Here is a 26256-nt window from a genome sequence, read left to right on the forward strand (position 1 = left end):
GGTTTTTTCTGAAAGTGAGTTCAGCTCTCTCTTGCTCTTGCATGCACTTGCTTGCCCTTCTGCCTTCTGCTATGGGGTGACACAACAAGCAGATCCTCATCAGATGCTGAGCAGATGCTGGTGCTATGCCTTTGGACTTCCCAGTCTCCAGAACCATGAGCAACATAAACTAATATTGTTATAAATTATCCAATCTCAGATATTCTGTTATGGCAAAAGAAAATGGACTAAGATACCTGCTAGACATTTTTCTGTCTTCTTTGGAGAAATGTTGTTCAGATCCTTCACCCATTTTTAAATTCTTTTTCTGCAATTGAGTTGTAAGAGTTCTTTATACATTTTGAATATTAACCCTTTAATGTAGTTTGCAAATATTTTTCCTAGTATATAGGTTGCCTTTTCATTTTATTGATTGCTTCCTTTCCTGTGCTTTTCTTTGCTGATTGCACCCTCATATCAGGCTATCAAAGGCACAAAATGTCTGATTGTTTCTCTTCCCAAGTTAGCAGCTGTTGATGCTTAATAGCTATACCTATTAATTCATTGGGGATAGCAAAGTGGGGATATTCTAATTCTGTCATTTTTTTTTCCATTACTAATCAGAATACATTCATAAAGAAACATTCCCTTCATCTACTCAAGTGGGACAGCTCACATAGCAAAGGTTGGATAATGCTTGATTCTTCCCTTTACTTAACTAGTTTTCAAGGAAATGAAGTAGTTCCCTTACATCCTCTGAAGATGACAAATTCTTTTTCTAATATCACAATAAACTCATGGATTTAAGTGTATTTGGTGGATTGCAAGCCACTATAGTTATTATACAATCATGCATCATTCAATGATGGGGATATGTTCTGAGAAATGTGTCATTAGGCGATTTAGTCACTTTGCAAATATCACAGGGTATACTTACACAAACGTAGCTTACTACACACCTAGGCTATATGGTATAGCCTATTGCTTCTGGGCTACAAACCTGTACAGCCTGGTACTGCATTGAATACCATAGGCAATTGTAACACAATGGTAGGTATTTGTGTATCTAAACATAGAAAAGGTACAATAAAAATATGGTATTAAATTTTATGGGATTCAGATGTCTCGGAGGATTGAAAAAAAATCTTACAGGACCACCATTGTATATGTGGTTCATTGTTACTATAATGTCATGCAGCATATGACCGTATTTATGAAAGCAAAAATTCTTTCACGTATGGCCAGTGGTAACCTCTTCAGGTTAGCCCCTAAGTCCTTTTGAGATGGCCCTCGCCATTCCTTGTGGCTTTGTTTCATTGTAAAAAGCTTCACTTTGGTGCTGGCAGACTGACTGCTTTCAGGGGCTTTGTCACATGTCTTCCATTTTCCAGAAGCCTGTAAGCCTGGTGGAACAGAACTATATGTGGCCTCTGGTTTTACCTACTTAGCAAAGAGCTCCAAGAACACCCATTTCTGTTTTTGCATAATCACAACTCTTATGTAGAGATTTAAAAACCTAAGGGATCACACACTGGCAATTTTGCATGATTTAGCATCAAGACTATGCTACATCCTATTTAAGTTACTGTGTGACTGTTCTTTTTCCTTTCCACCTTCATGCCTGCCTTCCAGCCCTGCTGAACTACTTATGCAAAGTTTTCAGCCTTTCCACCTTAATGCCTTTGTGCATGCTGCTTCCTCCTGCCCCACTTTAGCCTCAGCTTAGTCACCACTTCTTCCCGGAAGCCTCCCCAGACAACTGATCTGACAGAGATGTCTCTTTTGTTTGTTCCCATAGCATCTTGGTTTTCTCTTATCGTAGCACTTATCTCACTGATTGCAATTGTCTGTTTATCCATCTGCTCACTCCCTTGTTGCCCATGAGACTGTGAGTGGCAGGGCCTGTGACTCGCTTACTTCATCTTCCCCAGTGTCTGCACAGTGTCCAGCATATTAGTAGGCTATCAATAGGTAATTGTTGAATGAATGAATAAAGCCCAAACTTCTTCATGTCACTCTTTCCATTGCACTCCCACCACTCCTGGTTCACTCTTCTGCTAGACCGCTCACTATCCTGAGTTGAAATCTACCCATATCATAATTCTACCCTTCTCCCTATCCCAGCTAGAGAGTGAGGTCCTTTTAGAGACCAGCTCTAATCCCCTTTTCTATCTTCATTGTCTAGCAGGATGCATAGTGCAGAGTAGGCACTCAATAAATAAACTCTTGGTGTTACTTCTCTTCCAATATTGTTATTAAAAGATAAGAAATCTATTGTCTCCATAACACTAAGAGCAGTTAATGTGAAACTTGTTTCTGTGCTCAGTTTGACTTCCTCTTTTAGAATCGTTTTTGGGAAGTGCAACAAAGTTCCTCTTTACATTTCCCCCACCAAAGTGGCTTTTGGAAAGTTTGGAGCACCCCATGCTCCCTCCTCAGCAGGCACACATGCCATTCTCTTATCCCCTGAGCCCCTTCCCTGACCTGGGCTTTATGTTCCTGTTTGCCTCAGTTGATGCCAGTAGCCCAAGTTTCCCACTTTCAAACCCCACAGCAAGACTCAAGCTACTTCTCTTATGTTTAGTGGCTCTACTCCCATCCAATGCCATGTTTTTGCAACAGGAATTCATTGAATCAATTTTTCTCTCCCTCTTGGGTGACCCCCATGAGCATACAAACATGCTGTTATTTTTCCTGTCTTAAAAACGTGGACTTAATCACACCACGTTGTTTGTCTCCTGAGTTTGTCTCCTTGTTTGACCCATGGCCAGACCTCTTCTCAAAGCCGTATACTGTCTGTAAAGGCAAGAGCAAACCAGGGTTCACCTGCCCCAACCTGACGCAGAGTGACTGCCTTCCTTCTGCTTGCTGCCCCTTGCCACAGTCCTGGAAGGGCTTTTTATTCTAAGGCATAATTGGAGGTCAGTGCTTCTTTGGATTCTCTGACATCTCAGATTCATGTTCTCTGAGCAGGGAGGGAGCTGAGAATACTCCAAATAGTGTCTTTTCCTTTTTTCCTGGCCTCTTGGTCAAAGCTGGTGGGCTTAAAAAGTATCACACATAAATGAAGCTAGAGATACAAAAGACTTCCTGTCCCAGGGGTCGCTGTACCTCCTGGCAGAACCCCACACTTCCTGCTGTCACACATGCTACCGCACGGGAGAGAAAACCACAGAGCTATAAATCTCTCCTATGCAACACTGAGTGTCTCCAATGGAAGAGAGCCCTGTGGTCAGCCCGTCATCCTTCTCTGTGCTCAATTCCCAACTGGGGCTCATGCCATAGTTCCCTACCGCAGAAAGTAAGCATACGCTATCATTGCAGGCTGGCCTGTCTGGCCCTTTGATGAACAAAGGGCACCTAAATGTAAGAAGACAAGGAACTCAAACATTTCCTTCCCCCTGGCTCCATGAGAGGGCAGGGAAGTTTACAGATCCAGAGGACTTCTTAGGGCTTTGGTCAATTGTAAATACCTCTTTCCCCAGGCCAGAGATCTGCACCCTTTCTTTGTACTGAGCCAAGATGGTACTGTCTACATCAAACATTCTAGGTCAATGGTGAGTGGGGAGCCAAGGAGCCCTAGGTCATCCTCAGTAGTTCTCAGTGGCACAAAAGAGACCAGTCGTATCTTGGCACTGGCTTCTGTGGAATATCATTCTCTTTTCTTTTCTGAGCATGGACTGAGCTTTACCTGTTCATCTGACCTCCAGGCTTGGCTCTTTCCAAGATTCCTATTCCATTAACGAAAGTTCCTTTTAGTTTTTACAGTGTTTCAAAACAGAGGCACTGATAGCTTGAGGCCAATCCTGCCATGCCTCACCCCCCACCCCATCTCCAGCCTTTATAACAAGCAAAACCCACATATTTTCAGATGCTCCAGAGAGGAATTAGACCATCCCTTGTTGAGAAACACTGTGACTTAGGGGGTGAATGCTTAAGAGTCTCCCATCTTTAAAAAATCCCTTGACCCCAGAGCTTCCCCCTTTACAGTCAGATGTTTCTGAAGAGCTGAATACACTTCCTCTATTTTTTTTTTGACTTCACATCCATTACTGATCCTTCCATCCCAACCTGAGTTCAAATTCATTCCTACAGCTGTTTAGCTATATGACCTTGGGCACATTACTTAATCTCTCTGAATCTGTTTTATCAGACATAAGATGGAGCTAGTAATAGTTACCCCTCCCATAGTGTAGTTTTAGGGATTAAATGGATTATAGTAAAGCACTTAGGGTCTCTTACATAGGAATTGTAACTAGCCAGGCTAGTTAATTCTCTGAGAATTCTATTAGTGTTTTAATCATCATTGGGAGTTTTATGGAAGACAATTTGTCACCTTTAGACACTGGCAATCCTCTCTCCTCCTCTCCAATGTGTATGATTTTCCTTCTTGGCCAGTTGTGTAGAACTTAAATAACAATGTTAGAAGATACTGGGGCAGTGGTGAGCACTTGTGATTTGCCTCTGATTTTAATGTATGATATTGGCTCTTGAACTGAGATAGATAGATAATAGTAAGAAAGCTTCCTTCTAGTTCTTTATTGCTAAGATTCTTTTAAAGCTTAAGTATATGTTAAATTTGCACTACATTCCTTTGCTGCATCAATTTCAATGATTGTATAATTCTGGTCCTTCAAACTGTGGGTGTGAATCCCATTACTAGACTCTCATATCCTGACCTGTCCTTAAAATCATCCAATAAAGTAGACTTGAAGATGGGCACTAGTCCTGTAATACAAAGCGTTTCATCATTAGAATGGCTGATTTGCTTCCTTCCTGCTGTCCTTGTCATGACATGGGTTCTTGGCATAGCCTGAGAAGCAAGAGAAATTGGTCCAGTAACTCCTTATTGAATTGCCTTTCTGCAGGCCTGGCGCAAGCGCTGGTTTGTCCTCCGGCGAGGCCGCATGAGCGGCAACCCCGATGTCTTGGAGTACTACAGGAACAAGCACTCCAGCAAGCCTATCCGGGTGATAGACCTCAGCGAGTGTGCAGTGTGGAAGCATGTGGGCCCCGGCTTTGTTCGGAAGGAATTTCAGAATAATTTCGTGTTCATTGTCAAGACTACTTCCCGTACATTCTACCTGGTGGCCAAAACTGAGCAAGAAATGCAGGTGTGGGTACACAGCATCAGTCAGGTCTGCAACCTTGGCCACCTGGAGGATGGCGCAGGTAAGAGCGGAGTTGGGGCTCCCATGTGCTAAGGGGTATCCCAGGACTGGAGGGCTACTGCAGAAAAACAGTTCAGGATGCCAAGCCTGCCTCCTCGAGGGTGTTTTGGCAGGCTAATTTATATCAGAACTGTTCCTACCAAATATGGTACTGGAAATTGCCCTCTTTTACTCAGTCCAAATGTGGGAAGGCAGAATCCATACACACACTGAGCATTGCAGGTTACTTTAATGGCTTTAAAACCCCTTCATGTCTTTGCTCTCATTCAACCACAGTGAAAGTCAAATGTGGATGAGGATGTCTTCCCATGATGCTGACACTCATGACTTTCTAGAAATATCAAATATTGCCACACTTCAAAACATTGTGGAACTCCAGTATTTCTGGTGCCTATTGGGTTGTTCATCACTAAATGGTAGAAAGAGAGAACTTGGCTACTTACCTGATACCTCCAAATGTCTCAAGTCCTCTGCAGAGGAAATTAGTTGTAAGTTTGCTCTGGGCCATTTCTGGACAGTGGGAGCAATTGACCCATGAAGAGTACCCCAGACTCTCTCTCTCTCTGCCACACGCACACACGCGCACACACACACACACACAACTCTTCCTATGTAATTTACCAGGTATATTGTAACCTAGGGTTACAATTCACTTCCCTTCATGGATTTTGTTGTTGAGCCCCTGACATTATTGCAACATGCCCTTTTCCTCAAAATATGAGATTTTGAATCTGATTTCTTTTAGCCTCTTAGTCTAGTAGACAAAACTTGCCCCTAAATCCTGTGATCTATACTTGCTTCAACATTTTAAGGGTTACTGTATGGTTTCCGCCCTCTGCCACTGAAATATCCACACTCTAACACTAGGTGGCAATGGAGAGTCAGAGTTGTATCTCCCTCCAGGACAGGCACAAGAGAGTGTGCTTCCTGAGAACACATTCCTTTTCGTTTCGTGAACCAGGGAAGCGTATTAAGTGAGGCTATTCAGTAATATTGCTGAGCATTGAGAACACTCAAATAAAAGGAAATGAAGTGATGGCAAGTTCTTTATCCTTGGTACAATGGACAAAACTTAATTGGAAAGTCGCATTAAGTAAGTTCTGGCTAGAGTCTGACATTATGCAAATCAAGCAGAGCCTCCCTGACCAACTTCTCCAGCCTTGCTGCTGGCTCTTTACCACCCTATTCCACACCTTCTGCCCTAAATAGGTATATCGTCATATACTGTGTTATATGTCTCCTCCGTTTTTTTCCTTTATCCAGGAGTTATCCTAAAACATATGTACATAATATGTTTCCCAGTAACCCAAGAGCAATAGGAATGAGTAAGGTACCAGGCCAAAACTGGAGAGCCTGCCCTGGCGTGAAGTTGGAGGAAGCCAGAAAACTCACCTGTGACCCTTTCCATTCTCTGTAGCCCCCCTCAGTTTTTAGAACCACGTAAGAGCAGGGTCCTCTTCATCTGAGAATTACACCCAAAAGGCTTTCTTGTGACTTTTCACAGAGTGTTTGGTTCTGTCTCCAGCAACCATATAGTAGTCAACACATTGTGTGTGTACCCTGGCCAGGAGCTCTGTTGAAATGCTTTTGTATAGTAACTCGTCTCATCCCCACAGCAGTTCTATGGCCTATGTGTGATTATTATCTCCACTTTATAGAAAAGGAAACTTGGAGAAGGCAGGCTATGTAGTAATGGCTATGTAGTAGAGCCTGGACTTGAACCCAGGCAGTTCTGGGTCATCCTGACTCAGGAATCCTGGACTATTAACTTGGTTCAAAGGGGAAATAAAAGCAGGCTTTTCATTAGCTGTTTCTGATCTGGAGTTCTCATTGGTTCCTGATTCAAATTCATCTTAAGGGCCATGTTTTCAGGTGATGGGGAGGATGTTATGCTCCTTGAGAAAAAGGAATGTGCTTTTCCAGCTACCACAGCACAGTGTTTCTTTCCTTCTCTTTACTTGTAACAGTGATGAACAGGATTCTTTATTTATGTGTTATTTGTCTGTCTTCTCTGCTAGAATCTAAACTTCAATGAGGGCAGGATCTTTGTCTTGTCTGTATTGTGAGGGTTAGTGGCATTCCGGGCACATGGTAGATGTGATAGGTATTCTATATAGACATATACCTATAGAAACATGTATAGATATACATACATATATGCACAAGTACATATATAATTATATGCATGGACTTGTTATGCATACATATATATGTATGTATGTTTGTTGAGTGAAAAAACAATGATGCAGGGCTGCTGCTGAGGGCCATAAAGAAGCTGTGTGTAGACTAACTGCGGAGTTTTAGGCCAAGAATGCTGGGGTTTTTACTCTTAATTGATTCAACACTTTGCTCTTGAAACATTGGCCTTCTTTCCCAGACATTGTTTATAGCTTGGGGAAATGGTCTCCTCCATCAGTACAAACACCAGCTGTGATTTGCATCTTCTGTTTGGCTTCTTTGATGCTGTTTGAGAAATGTTGAGTGCGTGTTATAGCCATTCTTAAACATTAACCTGGGAAATGATTTCTCCAGCAGATTCCATGGAGAGCCTCTCTTACACGCCCTCCTCCCTGCAGCCATCCTCTGCCAGCTCCCTTCATACCGCCCATGCTGCCAGCTCCTCCTTGCCAAGAGATGACCCAAACACTAATGCTGTAGCCACTGAGGAAACAAGAAGTGAGTCAGAGCTTCTCTTCCTTCCAGATTATCTGGTTTTGTCCAACTGTGAGACTGGAAGACTGCACCATACCAGGTATGTTTATATCCAGGACTCTGTCTGAGCTGGGCCTGCTAGCATGCTCTCTCGAGTCACACTACCTCCTCTTGCAGAGTCTGTAGCTGAGATGTGTTCAGTGTGCTTCACCAAATTAGTCCATTCAGTGGTAGCATTTTCTAGTGGGTGTGTCTGCTCTCATCTCTCTTCCTGCCAATGGGAAGGAACAGATTGCTATGAACCACTGTGAAAGATGAAGCATGTAGCATACTAAACAGAATGAGTCATGCATTTCAGCATTGTGGTTTCATTTCTAGCCTTGCATTTTCATGTGTATCTGATACTTAGAGGATGAAAAAATCAACAAAGCATTTTTCTTTTGCCACACCAAGGGGTTGGTGTAACTGAGTGTTGTAGAGGGAATGTGGCTGTGCAAGTAGCAAGCAAGGTGGTACTGGGGGGATGGGAATGAGGCCAGTGTTGGTTTTGTGGTAGGTGGATGGCTGCATTTTAGTCCAACTTACATGCTTTTCTTCCCCAGTCTACCCACCAGATGTGATAGCTGGTCAAACTCAGACCGTTCATTGGAACAGGCTTCATTTGATGACGTTTTTGTTGACTGCCTGCAGCCGCTCCCGTCCAGTCATTTGGTCCACCCCTCATGCCATGGCAATGGCGCTCAGGAGGTGCCATCCTCGAGGCCTCAGCCTGCCCTGATCTGGAGTAGAGAAATCAATGGGCCACCCAGGGACCACTTGTCTTCTTCACCATTGCTGGAAAGTTCCTTAAGTTCCACCATTCAGGTAGATAAAAATCAAGGTTCCTTACCCTGTGGAGCAAAAGAACTAGACATTATGTCCAACACTCCACCTCCTCGCCCCCCTAAGCCAAGCCATCTGTCTGAACGGCGCCAAGAGGAGTGGAGTACACACAGTGGCAGCAAGAAGCCAGAATGCACTCTGGTTCCAAGAAGAATCTCTCTCTCTGGTTTAGACAACATGAGAACCTGGAAAGGTAAGTGTTGGGTCCTAAGATTCAGGCGCCAAGAAAACCCTGGCTCCTCCTCACTCTTTGTGTCCATGTGAGGTCATGCCAATGGACCCAACCGATGGGGCTAGATTAGAATTACCTTGATGTGTACAGCTTGGTAAAAAGCCACATCAGTAGTGTGTACTTGTGTATGTATGTGCTTGTCCCTTGCTCAAGCTGGCCTGATCTTCTAATGGGGCTGGATCCTTGGTGGAAGCATATAACCTAAAAGCAGCACTCTTCTGTTCCCAGATCCCCCCACCCCTCCTTTGAGCCTGGCCACCAGGAGAGACATTTAGGTCCCCATAGATGCTGCAATAGGTTGGAACACTGGTCCCTTGTGATGGGCTTGCCCATGCAAATCCTTGCCCATGTGGTAAGCTTTCCACCTGAATCTGAGATCCTAGTGTTTTTTGGAGTCACTCAGGGACCCACTTGGTACAAAAGTTGATGTCTTTTGTCTCAACTCAGTCCCATTCCTTTCTTTGCCTGTCTCTCACATACATAGAGAGCCCTGAGACCACAGATCATCACTGCCTTCTATTTTTCAGCAATCCCATCAGCCTCATTCATCATCCCACTAGACTTGTTCTTTCCAAATTCTAACTGGCTGTACAAAGGGCCCTCCTACAGCCCTCTTTTGCCCTTTTCTATAAGGCCATTTATCCTCACGAGGTTATCTTGCAATTCTGCTTGCAGTTCCATCTTCCTCCACCTGTTTCTTTCCACCTGGGCCTCTCTGGCCTTCAGAAGCAGTTTGATGAAAGCCAACTTAAGCCCATTCAGTGTGGTTTTTTTATTGCGGGATCTGGCCAGCAGCCTACAATGCAATGGGACTCTCTCTTTGTTCCCAGGTGGATTGGCAGGTCGAGAAATAACAAACACACACAAGATAGTGAAAGCTAGGTCCAGGGGGGTCACCACCTTCTGGTCCCGTGGTGCCAACAATGCACTGGATATGCCAGCATTTATTATTAAGTTTAGTGAGGGCAGGGGTAGGTTAGTGAGGGCTTTAGGGTCATTTGATTTTGAGGTGAGATGGTCACATGGGGATTAAGTAGTTCTTTAACATAACATCTGTATGCAGAAGTACAGTATACAGAGATAAGAATTTACAGCATAGTGTGTGCATCCAGAATTTCTAACAGAGCCTTAAAGCAGGCACACCATCTTTCCATAACCTATGATTAGCAAGATATTAATCAGCAGTAGCAGTTGCAGCAAAAGCTGGTTACAAACAATTCATAGAAACAGGACATGAAGTTAGACAACCAGTTAGACCAGAATTTCTCAGAAGGGGGCATGCCTTAACCCTAAAGAGGCCTAGAAAAGCCGCAGCAAGATGAGGGCGTTTATAGCCCTATCTTATCCATGTGGACAGGCACCCCCCATGCATCCGTTTATAGGCTCTCCACAAGAGTTGCATTCCATTCCCAGAGCTATGAACATCTGCTTTTCTGGGATAGGAATCTTGGTGATGTGAAACCTCCCTGACTGCATGTCCATTCATAGGCTCTCTGCAGGGGGAAGTACATCACGTGCTGTTGGCTCATTCTGGCAGCCCAACCTTGCATTGTCTTTATACAATCCTGCATGCAATTTTGTATTTACAATAATCAGGAGCATTTCATCTTTTATTCTGTAGCAATAGTTTCTGGGGGTCTCCCTAGAGTTTTTCAGTGACCTCTTCTTTACTGCGTTGCTGGGCCACCTCATCTTTCTGCCGTGAGCCAACCAACCTTAACATTTTGCTCTTCTTTCTTACATCAGTCTGTATCTCTCAGATACACAGACACAGAAACTAATTATCTCTGTGTCTTTCTCCTTTCTTCTTCTGTTTCTTTCTCTCTCCATTGAAATATAATCACCCACACATCACTACTTGTTTAGGCCATGTTTTCAAGGAATTATGGAAAGTGGAAGGAGTGCAAATTTATTTTCAAATTGTACGAATCTCTCATTCTGACTGAGGATTTAAGTTACTGGCAAAAGCCTTCCCTAATGTCCCTAATGATGTTACCATTACATATGTTTCTTCCTTTTGACTGTCCTTATGAAATAGGTATATACTGATTACACAAATGATCTGGATGCGCTAACATGTGTGAACAGTTGACAAAAAGGGAAAAATGAAAGTGGTTAAGCACATTTTAGGAAGTGAAATGAATAAAACCAGTAGAATAATAACATATGAAAATGAATCAAAAGTCTTAAATTGAAGAACAAAAACTTGAAATAATTTGAAATTTCAACACAAACATAAAACAGTTAGGTTGTGTTATTTTACATGAAGGCAAACAAAGGTTAAAACTAAGTAAAATAGAGGTTTTGACCATGAAACAAAGACCAAGACAACAGTGATGCCTAGAAGCAAAATGGCTCTGATAAAGCAGAGGGAATGCATAAAGTTTATTGTTCCACCTTTCCCACCGAGATTTGCCTGGAATCTGTGTTGGTGCATGGTGGCAGAGTGAGGTCACGGTTCATTTTTGTCCATCTGGATCTCCATCCAATGACCCTGCAAGGCTGTCCTGCCCCCATGGCCCTCCAGCACCCCCTCTGCCATAGATGAAGTGCCCATGTATGTGAGGGTCTGAGTCTCCTTTCTATCCCTTGGAACCCACTTGTCCAGCTTGCACCAATACCACACTCTCTTAATTACTATACCATTCTATCTCAATATCCAATAGGACAAGTCCTCCTGCCTTTAAGAATATAATGGCTATTCTAGGGTCAATTTTACAGTCAGCTGGTCAGGTTCTAGACACACCTATATAAATATATTGGGGATTTGAGGGGGATTGCATCATATCTGTAGATCAGTTTGTGAAGATTTGACATCTTTACAATGTTGAATTTTCCAATCCATGAATAGGAAATATGCTTCCATTTATATAGGTCTTATTTTTGTATTTTAAAATATTTAATTGACAAAGATTTCGTATATTCAAGGTGCGAATGCACATGTATCAGAACATGATGATTTGATATGCACATGCATTATGTACTGATTATTACAATCAAACTAATTAATACATCCATGGCCACCCATGCTGTACATTGGATCCCCCAGACTTGTTCACTTATCACTGAAAGTTTGTACCTTTAGACCAACATATTCTCATTTACCTGCATTCCCCAGTCCCTGACAACCACCATTTTACTATTGCCATGAGTTCGACTTTTTTAGATTCCAGATATAAGTGAAATCATGCAGTATTTTTTTTTTCTGTGCCCAGCTCATTTCACTGAACATAATCTCATCCTGGTTTACCCATGTTGTCACAAATGACAGGATATCATTACTTTTTAAAGCTGAGTAGTATTCCATTCTGAATATATACCACATTTTTTATATCCATTATGTCCTTTATCCATTCATCCAGTGACAGACACAAACTGACTACATGTTGTATTAGTCCATTCTCATACTGTTGTAAATAACTATCTGAGGCTGGGTGCGGTGGCTCATACCTGTAATCCCAGCAATCTGGGAGGCCAAAGTCGACGGATCACAAGGTCAGAAGTTCAAGACCAGCCTGGCCAATATGGTGGAACCCCATATCTACTAAAAATACAAAAATTACCTGTGTGTGGTGGCAGGCGCCTGTGGTTCTAGCTACTCAGGAGGCTGAGGCAGTAGAATTGCTTGAACCTGGGAGGCAGAGTTTGCAGTGAGCTGAGATCGCACCACTGCACTACAGTCTGGGTGACAGAGCAAGACTTCATCTCCAAAAAAAAAAAAAAAAAAGAACTGCCTGAGACTGGGTAATTTGGGTAATTTATAAAGAAAAGAGATTTAATTGACTCACAGTTCCACAGGCTGTACAGGAAGCATGGCTAGGGAGGCCTCAGGAAACTTACAATCATGGAGGAAGATGAAGAGGAAGGAAGCATGTCTTACATGGCTGGAGCAGGAGGAAGAGAGTGAAGGAGGAGGTGCTACACACTTTTAAACAACCAGATCTTGTGAGAGCTCTATCACAAGACAGCACTAGGGGGATGGTGCTAAACCATTAGAAACCACCCCCATGATCCAATCACCTCCCACCAGGCCCTCCTTCCAACATTGGGGATTACAATTCAACATGAGATTTTTGGGGGACACAGGGCCAAACCATATCACATGTTGTGGCTATTGTGAATAGTGCTGTAATAAACACAGGAGGGCAAATATCTCTTTGACATACTGATTTCATTTCTTTTGGATATGTATCCAGAAGAGAGATTGCTGGATCATAAGGTAGTTATATTTTAGTTTTCTGAGGAACCTCCATACTGTTTTCCATAATGGCTATCCCAATTTACATTCCCACCAACAGCGTACAAGGGTTCTCTTCTCTACACCCTCTCCAACACTTGTATTTGGTTGGGCCGATACTTTGTGTGGTTCTGATTGGCATTTCCCTGATGGTTAGTGATGTTGAGCATTTTTTCATATACCTGTTGGCCATTTGTATGTCTTCTTTTGAGAAATGTCTATTCAGATCTTTGCCCATTTTAAAATTAGGTTATTTAGGTTTTTTGCTACTCAATTATATGAGTTCCTTATATATTTTTACTGTTAACCCCTTATATATGATTTGCAAATATTTTCTCTCATTCTCTAGGTTGCCTTTTCATTTTGTTGATTGTTTCCTTTGCTGAGCAGACACTTGTTAGTTTGATGTAGCTCCACTTGTTTATTTTTGCTATTTTTGCCTGTGCATTTGGAATCATATCCAAAGTATCATTGTCAATACCAATGTCAATGAGCTTTTCCCCTATATTTTCTTCTAGGGGCTAAATGGTTTTAGATTTTACATTGAAGTCTATAATCCATTTCAAGTTAATTTTTTGTATATGGTCTAAGAAAAGGGCCCAACTTCATTCTTTTGCATGTGGATATCCAGTTTTCCCAACACCATTATTAAAGAGACTCTCCTTTCTTTGCGCTCTTGTTAAAGCATTTTGGATTTTGATTTTATATCCAGCTTTTTGAAACTATGGATTATTTTGTCTTTTCTTTGCATATAATTATATTGCCTGCAAATAATAATAGCTTTGTTTTTTCTTTAACAACTTTATATATTTCATTACTTTTTCTTATGTCACTGCATGGGATAAGAAGTCCAGGACATTACTGAATAGTCATGGTGACAATACGGATCCTTGTATCATTCCTGATCTCAGACAGAAAGCTTCTAATATTTCACCATTACAATGTGGTTTGCTGTGGATGTTTGTAGATATCATTCATTAGGTTAAAGTCATTCACATATTTTCTACTTTGCTAACTGTTATTTTCTAAAGTCATGAATAGATGTATTTCTTTTATTTTTAATTGACAAATAATTGTATACATTTATGGGGTACAATATGATGTTTCGATATACATCCATATCATGGCATGATTAAAATCAAACTAATTAACAAAAATTACCGGCCGGGCGCGGTGGCTCAAGCCTATAATCCCAGCACTTCGGGAGGCCGAGACGGGCGGATCACGAGGTCAGGAGATCGAGACCATCCTGGCTAACACGGTGAAACCTCGTCTCTACTAAAAAATACAAAAAACTAGCCAGGCGAGGTGGCGGGCGCCTGTAATCCCAGCTACTCAGGAGGCTGAGGCAGGAGAATGGCGTAAACCCGGGACGCGGAGCTTGCAGTGAGCTGAGATCCGGCCACTGCACTCCAGCCTGAGTGACAGAGCAAGACTCCATCTCAAAAAAAAAAAAAAAAAAAAAAAAAAAAAAAAAAAAAAAAAAAATTACCTAATATAATTATCATTTTTTTGTGGTTGAGACACTTTATAATCATATTATTTTTATCATGTTAATGTCAAGAAATTCACTGGATAATTTTTTAGTGCTAAACTAACCTTGGCAAACCCAACTTTATCATGATACCTTTCCTTTTTATAAATTACTAGATTTGTTTTGCTCATATTTTGTTTAGAACTTCAAAAAAAATCTATGTTCATGAGGGAGATCATCCTGTAACTTTCTTTTCTCATGACATCTTTGGTTTTGGTAAAAATGTTATGTTGACGTCATAAAATGTGGATTTATTTCTGGGTTCTCTATTCTGTACCATTGGTCTATGTGTCTATTTTCATACCAATATCATGCTGTTTGGGCTATTGTAATTTTGTATATTTTGAATTGAGGTAGTTTGATGCCTCCAGCTTTGTTCTTTCTAAATTTTTTTTTTTAGAAACAAAGTCTCATTCTGTCACCCAGGCTTCAGTGCAGTGGTGTGATCATAGCTCACTACAGCCTCAAACTTCTGGGCTTAAATGATCCTCCCACCTCAGTCCCCCAAGCTGCTGGGACTACAGGCTCACGCCACCAAACTTGGCTAATTTGAAAAAAAAAATTTTTTTTTTAGAGACAGGGTCTTGCTATGTTGCCCAGACTGGTCAGACTGGTCTCGAACTCCTGGCCTCAAGCAATCCTCCCACCTCAGCTTCCCAGAGTACTGGGATTACAGGCATGAGCCACTATGTCCAGCCCAGATTTGTTCTTTTTGCTCAGTACTGCTTTGGATGTTCAAGGTTTTTTGTGGTTCCATATACATTTTAGGATTGTTTTTTTCTATTTCTGTGAAGAATGTAATTGATATACTGATATTTTGATAGAGAGTGCATTAAATCTGTAGATTACTTTGGGTAGCGTGGTCATTTTAACAATATTAATTCTTCAGATCCATGAGCATTTTCTTTTTTCTTTTTTCTTTTTTTTTGAGATGGATCCTCACTCTGTTGCCCAGGCTGGAGTGCAGTGGCGTGCTCTTGACTCACTGCAACCTCTGCCTCCCAGGTTCAAGCGATTCTCCTGCCTCTGCCTCCCAAGTAGCTGGGATTACAGGCATGTGCCACCACGCCCAGCTAATTTTTGTATTATTAATAGAGATGGGGTTTCCCCATGTTGATCAGGCTGGTCTCGAACTCCCGACCTCAGGTGATCCGTCCGCCTCAGCCTCCCAAAGTGCCGGAATTACAGGTGTCAGCCACCATGTCCGGCCAGATCCATGAGCATTTTAATAATATTAATTCTTCTTTCCATTTGTTTGTGTCCTCTTCAGTTCTTTTTATCAGTGTTTTGTACTTTAGTTTTCATTGTACAGGTCTTTCACCTCTTTGGTTAAATTTATCCCTGGGAAATTTTTTGTAGCTATTGTAAATGGGATTGCTTTCTTCCTTTCTTCTTCAGCTAGCTCATTGTTGATGTATAGAAACGCTACAGATTTTTGTATGTTGATTTTGTATCCTGTAAACTTACTGAATTCATTTATCAGTTCCAAGAGTTTTTTGGTAGCATCTTTAAATTTTTCTGTATTTAATATTATGTCATGTGCAAATAGAATTTGTCTTCCTCTTTTCCAATTCGGATATCTTTTATTTCTTTCTTTTGCCTGATTGCTCTGGCCAGGACGTCCAGTAATATGTTGAATAAAAGTGGCGAAAGTGGGCATTCTTTTCTTGTTCTAGTTCTTAGAGGAAAGGCTTTCAGCATTTCCCCATTCTCTATGATGTTGGCTGTGGGTTTGTCATATATGGCCTTTATTATTTTGAGGTATGTTCCTTATATGCCTAGTTTGTTAATAGTTTTTTTAATCATGAAGGGATGTTGAATTTTATCAAATGCTTTTTATCATCTCTATTGAGATGATCATATGGTTTTTATCCTGGATTCTGTTGATGTAATGTGTCTCATTCTTGCATCCCTGAGATTAATCCCACTTGATCATGTTGTATTATCTTTATGATGTATTGTTTGAGTCAGGTTGCTAGTATTTTTTAATTTTTAAAACTTTTATTTTAGGTTGCGGGTACATGTGCAGGTTTGTTACATAGGGAAACGCATGTCGCAGGGTTTGTTATACAGATTATTTCATAACCTAGGTACTAATCCTGGTATTTTGTTGAGGATTTTGCATTTATGTTCATCAGAGATATTGGCCTGTAGTTTTCTTTTTTTCTTGTGTCCTTGTCTGGTTTTGGTATCAGGGTGATGCTGGCCTTGGAGAATGAGTTAGAGAGAATTCCCTCCTCTTCATTTTTTGGGTGATAGTTTGAGAAGCATTGGTGTCACTTCTTCTTCAAATGTTTGGTAGACTTCAACAGTAAAGCCATCAAGTTTCTGGACTTTACTTTGTTGGGACACCTTTTTTAATTATTGATTCAATCTCATTACTCATTATTGGTTTGTTCCGGTTTTCTAGTTCTTTGTGATTCAATCTTGGTAGGTTTTACGTGTCCAGGAATTTATCCTTTTCCTCTAGGTTTTCAAATTTGTTCATGTATAATTGTTCAAAACAATCTCTAACAACTCTTTGTATTTCTTTGGTATCTATTGTAATGTCTCCTTTTTCAGTTCTAATTTTATTTATCTGAGCATTCTTTGCTTTTTCTTACTCTAGTTACTAAGTGACTAAACCACTTAGTCTTTAGGTTTATTGATTTTGTTTATCTTTTTGAAGAACCAATTTTTTCTGTAGTTCTGATGTGATCTTTATTATTTATTTCCTTATACTATTTTTCAGTTTGGTTTGCTCTTGCTTTTATAGTTTCTTTTTTCTTTTTAATTTTTGTGGGTACATGGTAGGTGTATATATGGGTACATGAGATGTTTTGATACAGGCATACAATGTGAAATAAGCACACCATGGAGAATGGGGTATCCATCCCCTCAAGCATTTATTCTTCATGTTACAAACAATACAATTACACTCTTTTCATTATTAAAAAATGTACACTTAAGTTATTATTGACTATAGTCACCCTGTTGTGTGATCAAATATTAGGTCTTATTCTTTCTAATGAATTTGTGTATCTATTAACCATCCCCACCTCTCCCACAGCCCCCCACCCTGACTACCTTTCCCAGCCTCTGACAACCATTCTTCCACTCTTCATGCCTGTAAGTTCAATCATTTTGATTTTTAGATTCTACAAATAAGTGAGGACATGTGATGTTTGTCTTTCTGTACCTGGCTTCTTTCACTTAACCTCCTTAATGACCTTCAGTTCAATGCATGTTGTTGAATGACGGGATCTCATTCTTTTTTACGGCTGAAGAGTACTCCATCGTATATATGTACCACATTTTCTGTATCTGTTTATCTGTCGATAGGCACTTTGGTTGCTTCCAAATCTTGGCTATTGTGAACAGTGCTGCAGCAAACATAGGAGTGCAGTTATCTCTTTGATACACTGATTTCCTTCCTTTGGGGTATATACCCAGCAATTGGATTGCTGGATCATATGGTAGCTCGATTTTTAGTTTTCTGAGGAACCTCCAAACTTCTCCATAGTGGTTGTACTAATTTACATTCCTACCAACAGTGTACAAAGGTTCCCTTTTCTCCACATCCTCGTCCGCATTTGTTATTGCTTGTCTTTTGGATATAAGCCATATTAACTGGGGCGAGAAGATAATCTCATTGTAGTTTTTAAATATATTTTTTATTTTAACTTTTCTTTTAAGTTCAGGGGTGTAGGTTTATTAAATAGGTAAACTTGTGTCATAGGGGTTTGTTGACTATTTCATCACCCAGGTATTAAGCCTCGTATCCATTAGTTATTTTTCTGATCCTTTCCCTGCTACCATCCTCTGCCCTCCAATAGGCCCCAGTGTCTATTGCTCCCCTCTGTGTGTCCATGTGTTCTCATCGTTTAGCTCTGACTTATAAGTGAGAACACGTGGCATTGGGTTTTCTGTTATTGTGTTAGTTTGCTAAGGGCAATGCCCTCCAGCTCTGTATATGTTCCTGCAAAGGACATGATCTCATTAATTTTTATGGCTGCATAGTATTCCATGGTGTATATGGACCACATTTTCTTTATCCAATCTGTCATTGATGGGCATTTAGGTTGATTCCATGTCTTTGCTATTGTGAATAGTGCTGAAATGAACATATGTGTACGTATGTTTTTATGTTAGAATGATTTATATTCCTTTGAGTATATATCCAGTGATGGGACTGCTGGGTTGAGTGGTATTTCTGTTTTTCGGTCTTTGAGGAATCACCACACTGTTTTCCACAATGGTTGAACTAATTTACATTCCCAAAAACAGTTTGTAAGCATTCCCTTTTCTCTGCAACCTCACCAGCATCTGTTATTTTTTGACTTTTTAATAATAACCATTCTGACTGGTGTGGGATGACATATTATTGTGGTTTTGATTTACATTTCTTTAGTGATCAGTGATGTTGAGCTTTTTTGTATGCTTGTTGGCTGCATGTATGTCTCTTTTGAGACAGTTTTGATTTGCATTTCTCTGATGATCAATAACATTGAGCACCTTTTCATATGCCTGTTTGTCACATGTTTGTCTTCTTTTAAGAAATGTGTATTCAAATCTTTGTTCCATCTTTTAATCAGATTGTTAGATTTTTTTTCCCTATAGAGTTGTTTGAGCTTCTTAAATATTTTGTTTATTAATCCCTTGTCAGATGGGTAGTTTGCAAGTATTTTCTCCCATTCTGTGGGTTGTCTCTTCACTTTGTTGATTGTATTCTTGTTGTGCAGAAGTTTTTCAAAAGTTCATGTAATCCCATTTGTCCATTTTTGCTTTGGTTGTCTGTACTTTTGGTGTATTGCTGAAGAAGTTTTTACCCAGGCAAATGTCTTAGAGATTTTCCCTGATGTTTTCTTGTAGTAGTTTCATAGTTTGATGTCTTAGCCTTTTTTCCCTAATGTTTTCTTGTAGTAGTTTTATAGTTTGATGTCTTAGATTTAAGTGTTTGATCCATTTTAATTTGACTTTTGTACATGGTGAGAGATAGGGGTCTTAGTTCCATTCTTCTGTGTATGGATATCCAGTTTTCCCAGCGCCATTTATTTATGTGCCTGTCTTTTTCCCAGTGTATGTTCTTGGCACCTTTGTCAAAAATGAGTTGACTGTAGGTGTGTGGATTTGTTTCTGAGTTCCCTATTCTGTTCCTTTGGTCTGTGTCTGTTTTTATGCCAGTACCATGCTGTTTGGTTACTGTAGCTCTGTAGTATAATTTGAAGTCAGGTAATGTGATTCTTCCAGTTTTGTTCTTTTTGCTTAGGATAGCTTTGGCTATTCTGGGTCTTTTATGGTTCCATACAAATTTTAGGATTTTTTTCTATTGCTGTGAAGACTATAATAGGTATTTTGGTAGGGATTGCATTGAATCTGTAGATTGCTTTGGGTAGTATGGACACTTTAATAATGTTGATTCTTCCAATACATGAACATGGAATATTTTTCTATTTTTTAGTGTACTCTTCAACTTCTTTCAATAGTGTCTCATAGTTTTCATTATAGAGGTCTTTCACTTCTTTGGTTAAGTTAATTCCTAGGTATTTAAGTTTATGTGTGGCTACTGTAAATTGGATTACTTTTAATTTTCTTTTGCAGATTGTTCACTGTTGGCATATAGAAATGCTACTGATTTTTCTATGTTGATTTTGTGGCCTGCAACTTTACTGAATTTGTGTATTAATTCTAATAGTTTTCTTGTGTAGTCTTTAGATTTTTCCCAGTATAAGACAGAGGAGACTCACTCCATAGCTACCACCACCCCAGGCCATGGGGAGTACTGTCTGCGCATGTTCCCTTAAGGCCCAAGGGCACTTTGGGAAGCTTGCGATGAATGCTGTCATATAAGAGAAAAAGTGCCTTCCTTTACTCTGATCCCATCTGCATTCTATCTGTCATAAATCTCTTAAAGTATCTGGCATGTGGATTATACCTATGCCTTTAATTCAGAGTTTTCCCTATATTTATGTTCTTTGATGACTTCAAAAGGGTCAGGTAGTGGAAAGGGAGTTAAGGGCTTGTGCTCACACATGCAAGTCCCACAATAAGACATTATTCCATAATAGTTTCTAAGAATTATTAAGTACTTTCTGTGTTCTAGGCAGTGTTCTAAGTCCTTTCCGGAAGTCCTGTGAAACAGGTTCTATTATTGGCTTCACTTTACAAATTAGGAAACTGAGACATAGAGAGGGTAAGTAACTTGTCTAGTGCCACACAGCTAATACATGGTGGTGTAGGGATTTACAACTAGACAGTCTGACTTCAGAGTGGTTTTTAACCAGTACTTGTACATCCTTAAACATATGTAAGCGTGGATATATATATATATATATATACACACACATATATGTATATATAATATATATGCTTAATTCCATCAGTCTCTGTCACATTTATTCTGAGCTGGGAGTTGTCCTTGCATTTTAAGGTGTTGTCAAATTTTAAGTTTATTTCTTAGAGGCCTCCTGACTTTTCACACCTCCAAGCTCTTGAGAGCTGAGGGCTACTTTGCTCTGGGAGCACTTGCTGGACTCCTCTGCACCACTCAACACCGTTGGCCATTCTTTCCTTCCTGAGGCTTTCATGGCACCATACCCCTGAAGTTTCCTCATTAATCTATAGTTGCTCTTTCTCAAGATACTTCACTGACTTATCTCTTAGTTCTCTGAATCTTAGGATTCTCTAGAGTTTTGTACTTTTCTCAACACTTGCAACCTAAATAGTTTCATCTACTCTTACGGTGTTGACTGCCATCTCTAAGCTGCTAAATTCCCCCAAATTATATCTCATTTGAGTCCAGGCCCAGATATCTTGTTGCCTTCTGAACATTTTCTCTTTAAATTCAACAATTATTCTAAATTTTAATATCACATTGTTTATTGCATCCATCTGGTGAGTTTCTAATCCTGGATAAATCCAAATGTCCTTTCTATGCCTCTATCTGAGGAGCTTTTCTGGTCGCAGACCTCAATTGAGCCCTTAATGCTGCTCCACAAGGCAATTGATTCTCTGTTCACCCTGTTCTCCTGCTCATTACAAGGAATATTTCAAACCTCTCTCCTCTCCTCAAACCTCCAGCTCAGAAGATTTATGTAATAAATGCAACAAGCATTTGTTAATTACTTGCTATATCTCCTCCTAATTCACAGAGAGAACTCAAGCCATCGACTAGAAACTTCTTCAAAATCTGGTCTGATTTTTCATCTGTTGGGGAAATGTGTTCTGACTGCCCAGCTAGACTCTAATAGCAACTGTTGTGTTATGCTTCTCTTCCTCTCTGGACTCTAGTTTCAGTTGATATTGTTCTGCATTTCTCACCACCTTGGCTTATTTCTTGCAGCTGATGTAGGAGGCCAATCCTTAAGACACCGAGACAAGCGACTTAGTTTAAATTTGGTAAGTTCAACACTCAGGTTCCTTTACACATCAATTTTACCAAAAATAGCCTGATCTATATATATATTCCCTTGAAATCTTTAAGATTCAACACTCTGAGTGTCTGAGGACTCTTTCAGTCTCCCCCTGAAGACTTGAACTTGCTTGGGAACTACAGGACTTGCTCAACTTGGTATAGCTACTTAAGGCATCACTTTATACTTAAAGCATTTGCATAAATTCATAACCCTCTGTCTTCCAGTGTCAGATCTTGGAGAGTTATCACCTGTACTAAAATGATAAGTCCAGAGGCAGAACTTGAGCTAGAGGCTTGTCTGACTTTGCTGAGGTAGTTCAGAGTTATACTTGGATAGTTTGGAACTGAAACCATATGTGCAGCTTTGGCTGCCCTCTGATAGCCATTTCGATGACTGGTCTGTGGTTCCCAATCTGCATCTATTCTTTTGCAGCCATGCAGGTTCTCCCCGATGTACCCCACAGCTTCAGCCAGTATCGAAGACAGCTATGTGCCCATGAGCCCCCAGGCTGGTGCCTCTGGTCTTGGACCCCACTGCAGCCCTGATAACTACATTCCAATGAACTCAGGAAGCATCTCAAGCCAGTTGCCTGAGCTACCTCCAGACCTGGAACCTCCCCCAGTGAATAGAGATCTCAAGCCTCAGAGGAAACGTAAGCACTTGACCAGACCTGCTGTATAGGGGGAGGGGAGCAAGGTTCCAGTGGTTGCATAGAAAAGGTTTCTGTAAAGGAAGACCTAGAGAAACCATCTCAGAGGGCCGGAGAGTATAAGGTCAGGAAAGAAGTGGCTGGGATGGAATAGGAAGGGCTGGGGCACCTTGCTGCCTCAGATTGTCATGATAATAGGAGTTGGGGGACTTACAGGCACTGTGGCCTTGCAAATACAGCTGACAAAGTCAAGTTCATTCCAGAGGGCTCGTCTTTGGCTGTTTCCCTAACAAGCCCAGGAATAAGTGATGGTGGATTAGAATGGAATCCCACCTGGCATCTCCCCATTAGACAGCACTTGAATGTAATCATAGTGCCAGCCTCTGTAAAGCAGTCAGGAATAGCCTTTGACACCAATTCCTGAAGGTCAGACCGAGTCACATGCAGTTTATCACTCATCGTTCTGTGCATGCCCATCAGCAGAGGTATTCAGGGGTAGAAGAGGATTTTGGCAATGATTAGGCTGACTCCTCTGTGCAGAGGGTGCCCTGCAGCTTCTGTTTTACTCCCAGGCAGCTTCTCTGGTCTGTTGAGCAGCATGGACAGACAGGGGGATAGATAGGAAAAGAGGGAAAGAGGAAGAGCAGGTCAGATTGACTTGTTAACTTCATTCTTATTCATCCTGCTCTTCCCAGTTGGCTGTGTGATTACAAGGAAGCATTGGTAGAATGACTGATCTCTTGTCCATTCCGACTTCTCTTTGCTCTTTAGAAAGCAAAAAAAGTCACTTCAGGTAGCTGTGCCCAAAGCTGCCATCTAAGACCACTACTCATGCCTGGTCTACTCCAGGCGTATTCCCTTAAGTTTCAGTCAAACTGTGCAGCACACCAACATGGCACAAGTATACATATGTAACAAACCTGCATGCTATGCACATGTACCCTAGAACTTAAAGTATAATAAAAAAAAGAAAAAAATTTCAGTCAAACTACATGTATACATTTACAATGCATGTGCTGTATATGTAGTGCTGTGGTGGGCACTGAGTGGGATACAAAGATGAGGAAGCAAGGAGGCTTTTTCAGCCTGAGGGGGAGGAAGATATGTAAAATCCACCTGGACCACGGAATAGAATCATGAAATCAGTGCTAAGTAGGAGAACAGATCCTGTCTTATGAGGTTCAGAGGAAATAGCCATTAATTCTGGTCAGAAACAACAACAGAATTTTCTGTGATGTTGGAAATAATGACTATTGAACCCTTGAAAGTTGGCTAATGTGACTGAGGAACTACATTTTAAATTGTATTTAATTTTAATAAATTTACATATATGTGTAAATGGGCACATGTGGCTAGTTGTCACGACAATGGACAGTGCAGCGCTGCAGGACCTTGTCATAGGCAACAGAAGATGTCTGATAGACTCAGGGTTGGAGATTTAGTGAGTGGATGCAAAGGTGGATACCTGGGCCAGGACTAACTCAGGAAGATGGGCCACTGAGGTGGAATAAGGGTTGGGGCAGATACCAAGTGCTTCTCTAGGTGCCGAGGCTACTGCAGTGAACAGACCAGATACACCCCTGTTCTCCTGGAGCACAGTTTAGGCCCAGGTAAAGCACAGATGAGTGTATTATCACAAACTGGGGCTGTGCTGTGAAGGGTAAGTACGAGAACTTGAGAGCCCAGGCTGTGGGGCCTGATCTTCTCTGGAGGCAAAGAGATGGGGAAGAATGTTCTAGGCAGAAGGATCATCAGGTGGACAATGGATTGTAGGTGGGGAAGACTAGGACCTGGGTGATCATCTCTGCCTGTAATAAGAAAGGTAACATTTCCACTTCAGACACATTGGGTGTGAGGTAATAGGTGTTGCAATTCCACAAGGTCAGAGACTTTCATCTGCTTTGTTCATCCTGTGCCTTTGACACCTAGAAGCACGCATGATATACAGAGACTTCTTAATAATGCCTTGCCACGTTGTTAACCTCCAGCAGGTAATGTGACCATTTGCTCAGTATTTGTCTTTACTCCCAGTGAGGTAGGGAAGAGGGGGACAGTGAAATTCACACTCATCATCAGTGCTGCCTGTTAGTAAATGTAAATTTGGAGTGCTGGGAAAGTGAAATGTCATAGTTTTATAGCCTTTAGATTCTGGCCTTGACCTCCTGGATGTTGCACACTGTCTTGTAGCACGGCCACCTCCTCTGGACCTGAGAAACCTCTCCACCATCCGGGAACATGCATCTCTTACCAGGACCCGCACTGTGCCTTGGTAAGACTGATTGCTCAAAAGAGCCTCATCCAGCACAAACATGCCTGGTGTGTGTTAGGCCTCTGATTAAATGTAGCTGAAGCCCATTTGATCTAGTTTAAGCCAAAGGAGGGGTGAGGTTTATTATCGAGAGCAAGAGCTGTTTTATAGATCACAAAGGAAGGAATATGACTGGATCCTGGAATCAGGATCCTGGAATCAGGAACTAGTGTGCTATCGGGAACCCAAGGAATCTGCTCACTTCTGCTTCACTCTTCACATCTGTGCATTTCTTTGTCTTTGCAGTATTCTTTTCTCTGTTGCACAGTCCCCATGGTCAAAGATAGCTGTACCATACCCCCTGATCTTGTTTACATGCTACAACTGCAGTACCAACAGATGGGCTCTTTTTCAATGCCAATTCAGATTTCCTGGGGAGAGAGAATTGTGTTCCCCAGTCTCAGTGGAACTGGCTATGGCCCCAGCCCAACTTTGTGAATGGGGTAGGACAAGGGAGTTCCCAGGTTCATGGGCTGGGTAGACAAACTTCAAAATGTAGTTGCACCCTTTCATCTCACCTTTTAGAAGTTGCCTATTTAGCCCTGAGTGTGGCTCAGGAGTTTCTCAGTTCACTCTAAATGCCACAAAACGCAATTGCATTGTAAAGCAGAATTCTGCAATGAGCTGTATTTCCAGCCAAGACTGTGACTCAGCTCATGCTTCTGACTCAGAAGAAGGATGGAAGTTGATTAGCGGTCTTGTGTCCTATCAGAGGAATGGCCATACATCCTCACTTTTCCTTACATTGAATACAAACAAGAAGGCCCCAAAGGAGTTTATTTTTTTCTAAATGATATGATGCCCTAGTCCATTTAGAAAGCTCATGAGCTGTGTCACATAGAGGGCCTGAGAAAAAGCAGCCTTTGTGAATTGGGAGCCATTTGCCCCAAAGTGGAGCAGAAACTGCTGGGCATTTTCTGCCTCTTCAGGAATTGCTTTGGCCGGAAGGAAGTTGTGTCTGGAAGAGGAGGGCTGAAACCCCATGAGGGCCATGTTAGTTCCTGGCTGGCTTTCAGAGCAGCTGTAAGACATTGCTTTGACCTCATCTATATTTTTATTCTTAGCAGTCGAACCAGCTTTCTCTCTCCAGAAAGAAATGGTATTAATTCTGCAAGATTTTTTGCTAATCCTGTTTCCAGAGAAGAGGAAGAAAGCTACATCGAAATGGTAATCTTATATTTTTCACACTCTTCTTATCCTTCACCCCAACCTATATTC

General features: G+C 41.2%; 1 protein-coding gene across 3 annotated transcripts in view; it reads left to right on the plus strand.

Moving 5' to 3' along the window:
- The window catches only part of GAB3 (GRB2 associated binding protein 3), a 66300-nt gene that overhangs the window by 21853 nt on the left and 18191 nt on the right, over positions 1 to 26256 (plus strand). For 2 of the 3 annotated variants that reach the window (XM_023193611.2, XM_023193613.1), the window contains exons 2-8: positions 4848 to 5151; positions 7683 to 7902; positions 8405 to 8877; positions 22009 to 22064; positions 22514 to 22733; positions 24918 to 24999; positions 26103 to 26205. In XM_023193611.2, the coding sequence (XP_023049379.1) occupies positions 4848 to 5151; positions 7683 to 7902; positions 8405 to 8877; positions 22009 to 22064; positions 22514 to 22733; positions 24918 to 24999; positions 26103 to 26205 (1458 nt within the window). The remainder of the gene's footprint in view (positions 1 to 4847; positions 5152 to 7682; positions 7903 to 8404; positions 8878 to 22008; positions 22065 to 22513; positions 22734 to 24917; positions 25000 to 26102; positions 26206 to 26256) is intronic. The other variant, XM_023193612.2, reaches the window with a different exon arrangement.

This window comes from Piliocolobus tephrosceles, chromosome 12 (genome assembly GCF_002776525.5).
Source record: "Piliocolobus tephrosceles isolate RC106 chromosome 12, ASM277652v3, whole genome shotgun sequence".
NCBI classification, from domain to species: domain Eukaryota; kingdom Metazoa; phylum Chordata; class Mammalia; order Primates; family Cercopithecidae; genus Piliocolobus; species Piliocolobus tephrosceles.